Source organism: Lonchura striata, chromosome 1, assembly GCF_050655825.1.
Source record: "Lonchura striata isolate lonStrDom1 chromosome 1, ASM5065582v1, whole genome shotgun sequence".
Taxonomy (NCBI): Eukaryota; Metazoa; Chordata; class Aves; order Passeriformes; family Estrildidae; genus Lonchura; species Lonchura striata.
This window is the reverse complement of record NC_140703.1, coordinates 57,634,122-57,649,657: the sequence shown is the minus strand read 5'-3', so window position 1 is coordinate 57,649,657 and position 15,536 is coordinate 57,634,122. Positions and strand designations below refer to the sequence as shown.

At 34.1% G+C, this 15,536-nt stretch overlaps 1 protein-coding gene across 8 annotated transcripts in view; it reads right to left on the bottom strand.

Moving 5' to 3' along the window:
• DIAPH3 (diaphanous related formin 3) overlaps positions 1 to 15,536 on the bottom strand; it is a 208,424-nt gene that overhangs the window by 172,662 nt on the left and 20,226 nt on the right. For 7 of the 8 annotated variants that reach the window (XM_085576840.1, XM_031504802.3, XM_077781371.2 and 4 more), the window contains 6 exons: positions 12,265 to 12,369; positions 6,576 to 6,706; positions 4,399 to 4,473; positions 4,163 to 4,232; positions 3,663 to 3,799; positions 3,105 to 3,210 (listed from right to left, as the gene is read on the bottom strand). In XM_085576840.1, the coding sequence (XP_085432966.1) occupies positions 3,105 to 3,210; positions 3,663 to 3,799; positions 4,163 to 4,232; positions 4,399 to 4,473; positions 6,576 to 6,706; positions 12,265 to 12,369 (624 nt within the window). Of the gene's footprint in view, positions 1 to 3,104; positions 3,211 to 3,662; positions 3,800 to 4,162; positions 4,233 to 4,398; positions 4,474 to 6,575; positions 6,707 to 12,060; positions 12,200 to 12,264; positions 12,370 to 15,536 lie in introns of those variants that run through there. The other variant, XM_085576848.1, reaches the window with a different exon arrangement.

Below are 15,536 nucleotides of genomic sequence, written 5' to 3'. Positions count from 1 at the left end.
AGACAATGACCCATTGGATAATATTAGCTAACTATTTATTTGAGTAGGAATACAAAGTAATAGTGAAAGTCCCAAACACAAGCCTACAAAAAGCAGAATGAGAAAAAGTTATACAAAAGGAAAGAAAAACAAGTCTAAGCAAGACAGATTGCTTACACATCTAGATTTGAGTAAATTAAATCACAAAATGTTTTTTCTAAGTTTAAAAACTTTTTAAAGGATTAAAGATAAAGGCAAGAGCAGGAACCTGATAGGAGATCAAAAACATTTGAATCATACTCCAAGTGAAACTAATTTGATACCTAGCAGTTAGTATAAAATACTTAAATCACACAAGATCACAATAATCAGAAATTAGTTTGTGCAGTCTTGACATTTAGGTAAGGTAAGCTTTGTTCTGATTGACCCTATTACATAAGCAGTTATGGAAAGGACCTCATTAGCACAGAGCAATCAAGAATCACCAAGTTACTCAGCAAACCAAAATGTCACAGCCATCTCACATCCTCATATTATTAAATTATAAAGATTAAATGGTATTCCCTGACAATTAAAAACACTAGGCAGATATTGATGAATGCCTAGGATCTTTTACTTTGTCACTAAAACACTTCTAGGATGCACATGAACCTGCATGTTTCCACAGGGATGAGCAGTATTCTTTTTTCAGGAATTTAACCAGGAAAGGAAAAATTGCAGCTTTGTTTCACCATTGTTCCTCTTCTCAATCTTAACTGGAAAATTAGAAGGAGATGGCATCTGCAACTAAATCTGCATGGAAGAATAACACTCTCCTGTTAAACCTCCTGCTTGAGAACCAGAGGTGAAAGTTGATTAGAGAGTATAAGCACTCATTTGATTCTCCTAGAAGAATGAGAAGAAGGCAATAAACAAGTTGTTGTTGTTTTTTTCCTAACTTTCTTACATATCAAGATGGCTTGTGTCAGAAGAGCTGTATTTCTATATTTCCTGCCTCCATGACTTGAACAAGCAAAGCATTAGACTTTACAGTTGTCATCATAAATACACAAGGTACCAGACTGCCCGGTATGCCTTTTAGGCTTAAGATGTTAAACTACATTTACCTTAACAAAACCAGAAACTTGATATTACTCCTGGCAGTAGCTATATGTTCAGAATAAGACTACTAATCTTGTCTTGAACCAAAACCAATTAAGTATGCTTTCCATAATTTTAGATTTTATGAAAGATAGAACATCTTTTGCATTCAACAAATGCAAAAAATAGATAGAGCTTTTACTAAAAATACAAAAATCACCCTACTGAGGTCTTTTATGTATTCAGTCTTCTAGTAACAGAAATGTTAAGTCAATTCAAAATTGAAAAGGTCAGTTGTTAGTGTCAAATTGAACTGCCACAAAGCAAGCATACATACATCAAGCAGACAATCAAGGCAAGTATGCCAAGTAACTGACAACTGTAAACTTCTGTCTCATTAAAACCATGTCAAATTAACCACCAGGTCAATGTCATTGTTAGGAAAGTTTACAGCTGATTCACATGAGGAGGCTTGATTTTTCTGGTCTTAAAAAATAGAAATATAGAAACCATTTATGAAGTCTGTAAAAGTAAATATCAAAAAGCCTTGTAGCAGAAGGAACATACTTTAATGAAAGTTTAACCAAAAAAAAAAAAAAGAGAGAAGAACTTTTAATGAGTTTCCATGTCTACACAAGACATAGCAAACTAAATGGCAAAGCATTACCTATTTGTATGAACTTCAGGCTAACACTCTCAGCAAAGCCAAAAAAATATGTTTAGAATAAGTATTTTAGCAGAAGTATTGCAATGGTAATATTTAGAGAAATTCTCACTTTTAACAATGCTTCTATCTTCTATATTAGAGGATGACAAAACACCAGATGGAGGTATAGTCCAATTGATAGAAGGAATAACTAGTAGAAACAAATGTTTTTAATATCTGAAGAGTAGCCTAGAAAAATTCAAATTGCTACTGTATAGGTAACTCAGCTGAAGTTTTCTGCACCGATTTGGTTATCTCACCAGTGATCTCATCTTGCTCATGGAGCTGAGCACCCCTGCAGTGGGTACCCATCATGGGTAAAACAAGAGGTACAAAGGATTAACTTAATCTGCCTGATGGCTCAAATAGAGCAATGGCCTGCTTTAAGAGGAGTTCCACATGCATTTTCAACTATAAAGAAAAGGAAGTTAAAGACAGTATTTTGTAATAGTAACAAAGAGTTGATGTGGGAAATACAAGCACAGAGAGCTACCAAGGCCTCAAACATAAAAGTTCAGAGATAGAGATGGATACAGTGTTTGACCTTGGAGAAGGCTTGAAGCTTTAGAATAGAATAGTGAAACACACTTGAAATAAGAATAAAGATTTGCAGTTTAAGCCAAAATATGTTTTAAGCAAGTAGAAATATGTCTCATGTAAGCAAATAAATATGTTAAGCAAATAGTAGATTTTAAAGATTTTAAATTATGAACAGCTCTCAGTTCAACCCGATTACATGAATAGCAATGAGTTCACATCTACACTCTCAGATCAATGATTTATAATGATCATTCAAACAAAGTTAATACTTTGTGCCTTCCAGCAGTAAACTCTACATCCAACTGAAGCAAAATGAAAATAAGGTGAAAGTTTTCTTTCCTCAGACCCTCTGAGTGCAATTTTATGATATCATAAGGTGAGCATGAGAGACAGACCTCCCAATGATTTAAAACATTAATTATAAATTCCAGTTCCATAAATACTTGCTTTTTTATTATTATCAATATCCAATTTCAACAAATATTTCCAGAAGTGATATGATCTTTTTGCATCCAAACATATGACTTAACTTTTATTTTAAATATATACTTTCTTTTAACTCATAAAGCTAAGATCTCAGTGAAGAGAAATCAACAAATTGACCTGCAACACCCCCATGTTTTCAGGCTGAATCTTCCCATGCCACACCTTGAAAGACAAAATGATAAATAATATGCCAAAATTTGACCCCAACTGGAAACAGTACCCCTACTCCTTTTTATTGTAATGACTTGTTCAGTCCAGAAAAACATGTAATTTTATTTTCACTTATTGCAGTGGTTAAAAAAAAGTTACTTACTTGCAGCTGTACTGAGTTATCCTGAAGACCTTCTACAATAGGAGAGAATCTATCAACATTCCTCTCCTCTGCTGCTGCTGTTACAGCTTCCAATATTTTTTCAAGGCTGTGAGAAAAGAGTATTAATTCACTCAGGAGAGATATTTAAACTTAGTTATTTACTATCGTAAAACCCATGTTGCCAAATTATTCACCTACCTCAATTTCTTGTAAACAAATTTAAAATGTTTAAGCAATAGTTGTTGCCTTTAGACATTTTTGTAACCAAAGGATGACTTACTGGATTACCAGGGTTAAAAAAAGTATGCTAATAAATATTAAGCAAAAGAATTGCTGCATAACTATTTCCATCTAACCAGTACATCTAGATGTGAAAAAGAAAACTCACTGATATGGCCACGATAAAAAAACACACAAAGGTATTCTGAGAACTGACAATATACTACAGATATTACTTTAAAACCTAAATTGAAAATTTTATCATTTCATTGAGATACAACTATAATTTGGGATATTGTAAAATTAACTTACTATTTCTTGCTTAAATACAGTACTTACATGTTTTCCTCTCCAACAATGCACATTGCAGATAAGAGTTTAACTATATCCGTCATCATGTTAGTTTGCTTGGGATCAATTGCTTTGGTCAGCAACAAAAGGCTTCTCTCTTCTCCCAAAATTCTTTCCAACCCATACTAAACAACAGAAGAACATTTGTAAGAGAGGGATTCCAAATGACCAGCAAACACCTAAATGACACCATTCCCCTCAAGTAGGTATTTCAAATTACAGTTTAGTCTGTGAAATAACAAAAAGAGAGAAAAGTGCCAAATAGGTCACTTATTCTGTAAGAAAGACATATAACAGCATCAAAAGTTTACATTATTGTCTTTGAACATTTCAGAGAGAAAGTGGCAGACTTCTGGGCGACAGAAAGAACTTCAAACCACAACTGACCAACCCATCACTTCACCAAATTGCATGGACTTATACTCATCAGGTACCTTATCTAATTGAACTGTAGTAATTTAGTTTCTAGAATAAATAAAATCCCATACCTTATTATTCATGAATGCTCTCAAACACTGTATAACTTTATGCTGGCTCCTTTTCACAAGTCTGTCCTGACTGAATAAATCAAAAATTTAGTGTAAATACATGATCTTTAAATATTAAGAAAAGTTAACTTTATATTAAGACTTTATATTAAGATATTTATATATATAATTAGAGATTATATATAATTTACATTCTATTTATATTTAGAAAAGCTAATTTTATATTAAATCCTTACTTTTTTGTCTCAACCAATCGTTCCAAAACATCCAACAGCAGTCCCAGACCTTCTTGGCCAAAGTTTTCAACCCAGCTAGAGAGAAAGACATTTTAAAAAAATGACATTTCAAAAACTAATCACAGTGAAAGAAAATTGTCACCATAAATAAATAAAAAATAAAATAAAATAAAATAAAATAAAATAAAATAAAATAAATAAAAGCATGTGTTAAATCCAAAATATCTTCAAGAAAACACAACAAAAATTTTAAATTTCAGCTACTACCAAAGGCATCTTTTGATGAGGTTAAACACTTGGCCAGTTGTTTTTTCACGAGAGATGCTTCATGGTCCTGTTTAGTATTGCTCAAAACCCCTGCATACCAAATACAAGTAACACCACACTGACAGTAGCACAATTATAGAAAGAAAAAAACAGATTTTTTTTTGTCTTCTGAAAGTAAATATATTATGAAAATAGATTTTCTCTTTCTCAGATGGGTGTTTTATTCTGAAATAAATTGGGCAAATAACTGGTAACTATTTTTGGCATATCTGTCCCAAAGATAATCCTACAAGATTAATTTCTTTGAACATTTTGTATTAGCAGAATTATATGCAGCTTCTTTGCTGTACATCCAACAGTTGGGGATGATCAACTAAGTACTGATGCACTCTTACTGCCTTTACCTCTGCTTCCACAAGAGAACAAAGACTACTTACACTACCCAAAGAAAACACTCAGCTTTTTGTCATTCTGACAAAATACTAAGTTATCAATGCTTTTATTTTCAATGTATTTTTTAAAAAATGTCTTCTTAATGAAAGTCAACGTGTTGCAACAATTACACAAAAGGGGAAGAAATAGTTGCAGATAACTACTTATCTGCAATAATATGTACACTAGATCACTTGAACCAGTTTTGATGAACTATGCTGGCAACTGTGAGGTCAAAACACCTAAATTATTTACCTGAAGATTAGTGACCAAGATTGTCCTTTTAGAAACTTTTTTTTTATAGTGATGGGAAAAAGCCACAGCTTTCTGCAGTAAACCATAGATTTCAACACCTGTTTCTAATTACCAGAGATCAAACAACTCAGTAACTCTTGATTTAGATTCTCTCTGTGAACTAAAAATACAATCTACAAAAAAGACTAACTGAAAACCCTTTGTAAGAATAACTCAGGCTACTGTAAAGCATGTTTCTTTCCACATAAACCATTACATATTCTAAATAAGATGACTCAAATAAGAAACAAATTAATATAAGGAAAGAAGCAAATAGCCATAGAGAAGACCCGCATCACCAACTCTGCCAAGCCAGACACAGAAAAAAGAAAGTTGTGAAATCCTTTTCTAATCATGTCTCAACATTTCATGTGCATTATCTTCAACTACACCCTAAACAATTTCCCCAAATCATGTGTACAACCATTGTCTTAAATGTCAACTCTAAACAAAACAATGTAAATAGAATAGAAAAAAATATAATTTAATAAAACAAAGTCAGCATTCACAAATTAACCTGCATGGAACAAGTCAAAATTAAGACTTATCAGTGATTACTGAGGAGTTAACCTTGCTTCAAGAAAGCACAGGTAACAAATGTAGTGCTTTCTTCTGTATAGGTAAGCCCTACTGGTACAGGAAAAAATACCAGAAGGAAGGAAGGAAGAAAGCCTAAAGTACACTGGACAGAAGCAACAACACATTTTGAAATATATATGTAAATATATAGGTTTATTTATATATTTCTAAATATTTACATTTATATGCATATAAACTTATATATTTAGAAATATATAAACTTACACCAAGGTGCCTAACTTCCATTATCGATTACCCTGACAAAAATAAGTTAGAAGATAAAAGACTTAGAAAATATTTCAAAAATAAAAATGAAAAACAATTGACTACTTAGCACTAGGAAAAAAAGTGAACTGCTTCTGCATCCCATTTAATTTACCTTCTCTTAGTATTACCCTGTATAGATCAGCCAACTCTACTAAACATAACAGACCTATAGAGGATACATAATCAATGAAAAAGAGAGAAGTTAAAATCACTCACTACTGCATGCATACTCATTAACTGGAAAACCGTGAGACATGTACATCTACATATTCATTAATTTTAATCCATTAAGAAATTAGAATATTATTAATCTCTTCAACATGTGCTAATGGTGTTACCTGACAGGATTACTAGTCAAGGACACACGGAGAGACTCTAAGCAAGTGACTAGTCTTTCATCCGTTGACCCAGATTTTAAATCCTGAATAAATTCCTGAGGAGAAATCTTCCTACTGTTCTTGAGACTTCCCTGAAACACAGAAAATACACTTGTTCTTTATTTGGTGCATATAGAACTTTAATAGATTATTAACAGCTAAGCTTCATTTCTGTTCCATGAAAAATATATAATGTAGACCTCTAAATCCACAACTGATGCCTATCTACTATTTGCCAAATACTGACTAAATTTGGTCATTTTATTAATAAATTTATTATCAGCAGACAAAAACAACAGGCATGAAATGTGCAAATTTATCACGCATGCTCAGAAAAATAAAATTTTTGTATTGAATGGATTCTGTTTATGCATTGCAAACACCTTAACAGTCAATATTCAACAGAAGAAAAAAATAATTATGAGGTCCCCTGAAGAAGGGGCACATGTCCAGAAGGGTGACTGCACTATTATAAGCATACAGAGCCAAGAAGCAGCATACCAGAACACTCAGCATGTTACTGCAGTAACTTCTGCTCTTGCAGAAGTAGACATTCTTGTAGACATCAAAAAATAAGAAGGCTAGTCCACCTAATATCCAGTTCACATGAAGGACAGATATATTTTCTACAGAACATATCTAAATACAAAAAAGCATGCATACAATGGTGCATAAAACTTAATTCATTGCAAGACTCCTTTTTTTGAAAATAGAAGCACAATTGTCATGTTACACAAAGAGACTTACTAAATAGTTCTTGATCAACTAGTGGCTTAAGTCAGTAATTGAAGAGAATTAGACTTGCAGTGCAATAATAACTTGAAATGATTCACTGTAAATGGTGAGATAGTCTTATTATATTATTATAGCTCTCATTATATTATTATTATATTAGTTTCATACAAGTGATGTTTTATCCCTTTGTTAGATCCTCAGGAAATACTGAGATGTAATATTTTCTTCTATGAAGTAGAAAATGATTAAATAGTTTCTAGCAAAGAAATTAAGTTAAAAGCTAGGAAGCATGGTTGACAGACTAGGCTGATGAGCTGCCATCCAGAAGGACCATCAACAGACAGGAAAAATGGGCAGAGGAATTTCAGGAAGTTCCACAACAGAAAACTGTAAATCTTGAACCTGAGGAAGAATAAACCCATGCACTAACATGTGCTGAGGCTACCAGCTGGAATGTAGGCTTGTAGGAAAATAGGAGTTGTGATGGATGACAAGCTGACCACAGGTAAGCGCATCATCAGCTGGTTGAAGGAGATGACCCTTCACCTCAGCTAAGCAGTGGTGAGACATCTGGAGAATTGTGTCCAGTTCCTGACTCCCCAGCATGAGAGATGTGGACATACTGGAATGAGTCCAGAAAGGGCTGTGGACCCAATTACAAGAGAATCTGTAGTACATGGAGAGGCTGCTAGAACTGAGATTGTTTAGCTCCAAGAAGAGAAGACTCAGGGGAACCCTATCAGAGAAAGGACAAGAAGAACAAATTGGAATACAGGAAATCTGTTAAACATAAGACAAACATAAATTTCTCCCCTCCTCCCTCTGTTTTCTTAAGCATGAGGCTGGTAAAGCACTGGAACAGATTGCTCAGGCATACTGTGTAGTCTCCCCTATCAGAGATATTAAAATTGGAATAGATAAGAAGTTGGATGCGACTATCTCCAGGGTCTCATCTAGTTCTATTCCATGACTCTGTGACAACAGAACATTGGGGGCTATAACAGTCTCCACTCCAACTATATTTCCTCAGACTTGATAACAGATGCTCCTGACACGCAAAAAAAAAAAAAAAACAAACAAAAAAAACCCAAAACAAAACAAAAAAAAAAACACCTGCTGCCCAGAACCATCCCAAAAATATAGCGTCTCATGTTATATTTTGAAACATCATGTGTAATACATGCAATGTCATTCCAAACATGTTTCTGAATTGTTGGGTATCCCTAGTTGCTTAAGTATGAGGGTAATTTCCAATAACTATGCTCCACCAAAAAAAATAGATGAGAGGTACTGCAAAGGATGAGGGTCGAGGTGAGAATCTGGAAGACACATCTAGGAAACCCAGAGAAAACTTTAAAAAATAAGGAACAATAAATGTTCCCACAAACAAAATGAAACTCAGAATTTTCAGTTTTCTTTCATGGATCATTCTAGCTGGACTCTGCATAGATAAGATAACAGACTGACTAGAGACAAAATGACCAAATGCTCAGCAGCCTTCATGACAAAGTATTTAACTAAATGCTACAAGAGAATTGGAAATTTCAAGAAGTCTCAAAAATTCTGCTGGCAGCTCCTGATGCGCATACACTACTTGATAAGCACAACTTGTATGCCTAAGCATAAGGATTAATATCCTGTGTGGAGAATCTGTCATTTCCAGTGACTTCTCCCAGCAGTTCCTGCTGTAAAATTGACAAAACTGATGGAACCAAAATACTTGTAAGTTGTCAGTAAAATTTCTTTTTTTTTTGATGCACAGTCATATAGGACAGTCATATGGACAGGACATACAGTTAAGGTGGTTAGAAGGGAGGGAGGGAATTTAATTTTGGAGGGAATTTAATATAATCAATAGCAAGTGTGTGCAGTGCAAAGGTCACATGGGACAGGAGCCCAGTCATACTAGAAGAATTCGCTAGAATGACATTTCAGAAAGCCTCTTGTGACACATCTGAAAATAGTGCCACATGCAGTGGAGACTCACATCAGCATTCAGAGGGTAACCAGTCATCCCATTTGAAACTCAGTCCCCCACTGGAACATTACCTTGTGCAAAAGAACCAGTAAACTGTGAATGTCTGTACAACAACCTACCACAGTGCTAAGTACTACTTATTCAGTTACGCCGAAGTTCTGCAACATAATAAGAATATGATACATCTGCCAGTGCTTAAATAAAATGAGAGCTGCATTTGGTATCAATTGTGAAACAGATTATATTAGCTGTAATTCAGCATGAGAAAAGCTGCTTAAGTTCAAAATGTTCAAGTTTACTGAGAAACAGGAAATATCTTGAGGCATCAGTGCCTCTAGAAATTTAATTGCTTAACTGAAGAACAACTGAGCAGATGCAACATGAAGTCAGCATTAATTAATCTAGTTAAAATATCACATGAGCACAATGTGAACAACAAAAACAAAGTATTGAGGAGAAAATTCAATTAAAAAACCTAGTTTGTCTGTTTTTCACTTTAAAAACCCAGTTTTGTGTGTTTGTGTGTTTGGGTTTTTTTAAAAACCCAGTTTGTGTGTAGTTTCAAACCTATGGTTGAGGAACATGATAGCAATACTACTTTTATTTCCCCTTGAGTATTAACCTTATAACATGGAATTTTATTTTCAAAACTTTTCTTTTCTGCAAGTATTACTATGCAAAGAGGTGTGCTTTGTGATTGATTATTGGCAAGAAGTTGTGTACTTCTGAGAAAGAGAAACCCTGACACTGAGGTCAGTGATAAAGCTTTGATTACAGCAGAGCCCACTTTGATCACTGGAGGCTGTTTCATTTTCATTTATTCATTAGAGGTGCATCTCTGTTCTTCTTTAAGAACTATTTTAATAGTTCTTAAAATGATAATTACTTTAAATGAAACTTGCTCACTACTCTCCATAACATTTATGAATGACGATAGCTTTCCCAAGGCAAACTATCTTAGTACCCATGTCCTTAAAGTTCAAGAAGTATGAAATGAAGTACAAACTCTCAAAAGAAGTTACTGCAGTAACACATATAGAAGGAGAGGCCCGAGATAGGATTAGCTGCACACAATAGTCAGGAGCTACGTGGCATTTCAACTGTTCCAAAAAAGTATGACACTTTCACGAAGTCAAGGTACACAAAAAGTTAGCCAAGTACTCTTGGGGTGCAGTGCACTATTCTCTCTAGACTCAGAAGGCACTCAGTACAGCTAACTTAAGGAATGAAAGAGCATGCCCAGAACAAAGGTATTTCAATGGCAAGGGAAGGAATTTCCCATCCCAATAGCTCCAGCACTAATCCATAATCATCTGCAGCACAAGTGGATCAAAGTACTGAATCTGTGCCTCACTGAAACAGCCTCTCCTAGTACACAACAGGTGAACGTCACTTCCAGTAAAGACACAAGAGCAGAAAGAGAGTTCAGAAAAGACAATTTTCCCTGCATGGATTGATCTTCAATCATCTCCCACCACAGAAAGAGGAATACGTCAGCTAGAAGCAGAGGAAGGGAACAGAAAGGAGAAAAGGCTTTTGGGGGCCTTGGGAAAACACACAAGGCAACAGTGTGTGATAACAAATCACTGCCCTGGGGGAGGAAACAGACCTGTCCTCTTCAACAAATCACTTTATACAGTTTCTTTGGGCATAGTGCAAGAACGTCCATTACCAAATCACAAAGAAAAAAGGTAAATCATGAATGGTGCTCAGAAAGAAGGACAAATCAGATGTACTCTGTGGCCAAGAAGCAAAGACATGGAAACCTTTCTATTGACAAAGAAAGCCTTAACATCACCACTATCAGCATGCTATGATTTCAACAACAGATATGAATGCAGCAACTCTGCACATCCAGTCATATTCTATTATCTCATTATTTTTTAGATCAAAAAACTGAGGTCTTAAAATACATATGGAGGCTAGGGGTGCCAATATATATAGTAGCTCACATACTATTTTGGGTACATAAATTTCAAGAATGTTTTAAGATATACTACTCTGAAGTTTCTTGATTTCTCATGCTATTGCTATTTCTCTAAAAAAGAAAAACAAGCTAGACCTAATCTTCTGGTATTAAGGACCTGTTAAGCTATAGACAAGACTAGTAGCTTGGATAAACTCATCTTAAATAAAGTAATCTCTAGGCAGTTAGGTCCTGCACTAGGCATACCAAACTTGCTAAAAGTATAATATACATACTGTGAAGTAGATGGTAAGATAAATATCTCACTTAAATTACTATATTTAATGTTTTAATCTCTCAGTATTTAGTTACATCCAGGCAAATTTTACTGTTATCTTTAGTTACATACAGCAGTGAGAGTTGAAGATTCAAACATATGAATTCTAAAACAATCAGAATAACTGAGGACAGGATTAGCTTTTCAGCATTTAGTGCAAGAGTTAGTTCTCATTCTGCAAAAACTAAGCACATTTTCTTATGCCAATTGAATCCTTAATTTGGCCCTTATATACAACTCCTTGCACTGCTTTAGAACAACCAATCATTATCTCTATAGGTAAAAAATGGCCAATAACTGATTTTGTGCACAACAATTTCATTATCAGCTATTACGTAGCATCAAACATGAAATCTATTTTAAGTCACACATGAAAAAGACTCATCAGTTGAGGAATTATTGTTAAACAATGCTAGAAAAGAAAAAGGTTCACACCACACTTTTGCAAGAAGTTTTTGCAAAATCTTTCCATCTCTACTCTTAGTCATACCTTTACCAAAAAGAAATGCTGGTTTCTGTATAGAAAACACATTTCAAGTACAAGTGACTATCTGCCACTGTAACCTGTAAAATAGTAAGACAGACGCAAATATTTTTAAAGGGCACTATGAGAAACAGAAGTTGGTCAAAGGAATGCACGCATCACTTTTTCTGACCAACAAGAAATAACATAAGCTTTTAGCCATTTACTTACAGACTTGGAAGCAGTACTAATATATTGCATCACCATTTCTTTTTTGGTATTAAAATCCTTTTCTCTCAATGGCATCTTCTTGTCTTCATTTAAATTCATATCTTCCTAGAATGGGATAGAAAAAAAAAAACAGTCTTAAATGCTATACATCAAAAGAATTATTTTAATGTAAGAGACTGACTTAAATAAAGACACAAAAATACAAACTCAAACAACTGAAAGCTGCTATGCAAACACTTTTCATAAGACGTCAATCAAAACCATAAAAATCCTTATCCATATTCCTTCTGAACTCAGACTGAAAGAAATCAAAACCAGTCAAATATGCTAGGATTAACAAGTGTATCACAACCATTTTTAGTACATTCTCTTCTTAGGAAAGACCTACAGTTCCACACACGCATGCACCAAACTACAGAAGAGCCTTATTGAATACTTCTCAACATATTTATAAACGTATTCAAACCAGTATTTTACATATTTTTAATTTCAATTTTAATTTTTAGTTTATTCTGTAATTCTCTTCCTCTATTCCCAAATGCTTCACCTTGGGAGCAGAACATGGTTCGCACTGAAACTAGTTCACAAATTAATAATCACCTTTACAATAAGAAAGGTCAAATTTCCTAAGGATTAAATCAAAACATTCAATCATTATCAAAACCCCATGATAATTCATTCACCCCAACATAAATCCAGAGGACAAAAAGAGCAGAGAGAGACCTACACTGGAAACTACACAAGTGACACTTCTGAATAGCACTATTTTTTTTTATTTCTGACACAGGGAGTTCTCCTGTTCCAGCCTAGAAATGCTCTGATCTTTGTAATCAGCTGCATATGTGTGAGAAATGGCATTTCTCAACATGGTGTAAGTTAATGAATAAAAGGGAAAATAGAAAAGAAAATTAAAAAAAAAAAGTTTTCAGGAACAATTAACAATTTTGGCACACACATATAAAGTACATACATTATGTGCTTTACTACATGCATTACTCAAGCTTAGCAAGAATTACTGCAGTTATTTTCAGCCAAGACTCGTGAGGTGAAGCCTCACCAGCATTGGCAGGAGCAATGCTACAAAATCAGTGAGTAACCATCTTGATATCAAAGTTATTTCACCTAGTCAGGAATCATGGAAAAACAGCACAGACAATGCTTAGAATTTGTACTACACCAAAACTTAAGTTTTCTTGTCTTTCAATAGCTTTCATGCTAAGTAGAAGAGAATGAATCACAGTTTCTACAAACATTTACACTTTTGTATAAATCCAAGCTTTGAAAAGTTATTGCAGAATATGCTTGACCCCTGTCCTGGTTTCAGCTGGGATAGGGTTAATTTTGGACTTGAACTAAAAAAACCCTTTTCACATTATCATGTAGCTATTGCAAATTTCATTCTTCTATTTAAAGTAGTTTCTTTCAGACTTGCTCTTTCAGGTATGCTGAAAAGCAACTTCTAAGCTTAAATAAAAGTATCTAACTTCCAAACACAAAAAACCGCCAAGAATTAGGAAACCTATCAACATAAACTGTATTCCATAGGCCTAGATATAACAGGAGGTTAATTTATGGGAAATATTCTGTGTGTGCAGTAAAAAGTAATTTCTTTGTTCTTGTTTTTAACAAACAAAACATCATTGAGACAATTAATTATACAGATTAGAGTGATACAAGGGGCATAACAGACATTGCTTAGTTAATAAAATATTTCATCTCCATCCTTTATTTCTTAAATAACTGAAATATATTCTACAGGTAAGCAATACCTCTTTGGCAAAGAAGAATACATCATTTCACATGGATATTTTCCTAATATCACTAGGAAATAGCAGTAACAGAAATTAAAGGAAGCAAATGACAGTTAATTATTATCTTTAACCATCTGGTTTTATGAGCTCTTTTGTAATTTTTGCCATGAAAACCACACAAGATGCCACTGCATAAAATACTAGGAGAAGGAAGCTATATGCATCCAGGATAACCCCAAGTACAAGGTAAGACGTTAAATAAACCCTAAGAATTTAAAAACTTCTCCCTTCAGTACTAACACATTGACTATTTTTTTTCATACAAAATTAGTTCTAAAAGCCTGGCTACAACAAATTGTTCAAATTGTTCACCAATCCACCCCTCCAAATCACTTAATTTGATCAGAACAGCAAAATAGAGGCTACAATATATAATTAGCTATGTAATCTACTGTGACTAAACTAGCTTTATTCCAGCCCATTCAAATGTGGATAATCTGAAAAATCCTTTCTGTAGTGCATGTTATAGATAAAACAACACTGATAAAGTAGCTTAATACAAGTTTAAGTGCTTTGTTATTCAATGAAACTAGGAAAGCATTCAAATTATCCATATGTCATCAGTACTTTAACATATTTTGCAAAGTAGTTTAAAAATTAGAATGAATTATTTAAGAATCCATGGATATAAGCATCTATATTTATCTAGACATGCAGTAGTAGGTTTCTGAGGATTTATTAAAAGTTTCCCTTTATTTATAGCACAGTATAACATCACAGACTACCCTATACCAGAATGTCTGTAGGATGGTAGAGAAATACAATCTAAATGCAAGAGGCATGCGGAAGGATGCACACCTTCAAGTTTTTTAAAGAGAACAATCCCATTTCCTAACATTTGAGCAATTATCAGTTACAGTGAAATTCTTAAGAGAAGCAGGACATCAAAGAAAAATGAACCATTTGGCAACAAGTACAAATACAAAAGTTGGTAATACTTAGTTATTCCTTTCCCTCACTAGCTTAACCATGAAAACCCTTCAGTCATAGTTCTCAAGAGTTCTACAAAAGCTTCTTCCAAACTAAACTATCATCACTGAGTACTAGGAAGTACAAATTCCACAAAGGTACTTCTCTCATTGCACACTGCATTTTCTCCACACTGTAGTCCCTAGTAATCCCTTTGTATTTCAAGAGTTACTTGTTACTTGCTGTAAGGCAGAGAAAGAAATAATAATCTAGGCATCATTCTCTTTGTTAGTGTTCTCTTGTGCTCTTCAGATTTCAGTCACTCTTTTCTCATGGCCATTCCCCTTTTAGTTTTCAATTGCCCAAAATGTCATCATCACGACAAAAAGCTCAACCTACTGAGGAGCTACCAATGCCACATGATCTTTGTGACTGCACTAACAATGACAACTAAGGAAATAAGCAAATTTGCAGACAAATGCTGCTTTGGAGGCAATTCTCTCTGTTTGTGCAAGAGTGACATGGCATATAAATTGAGAACTAAATATGGCT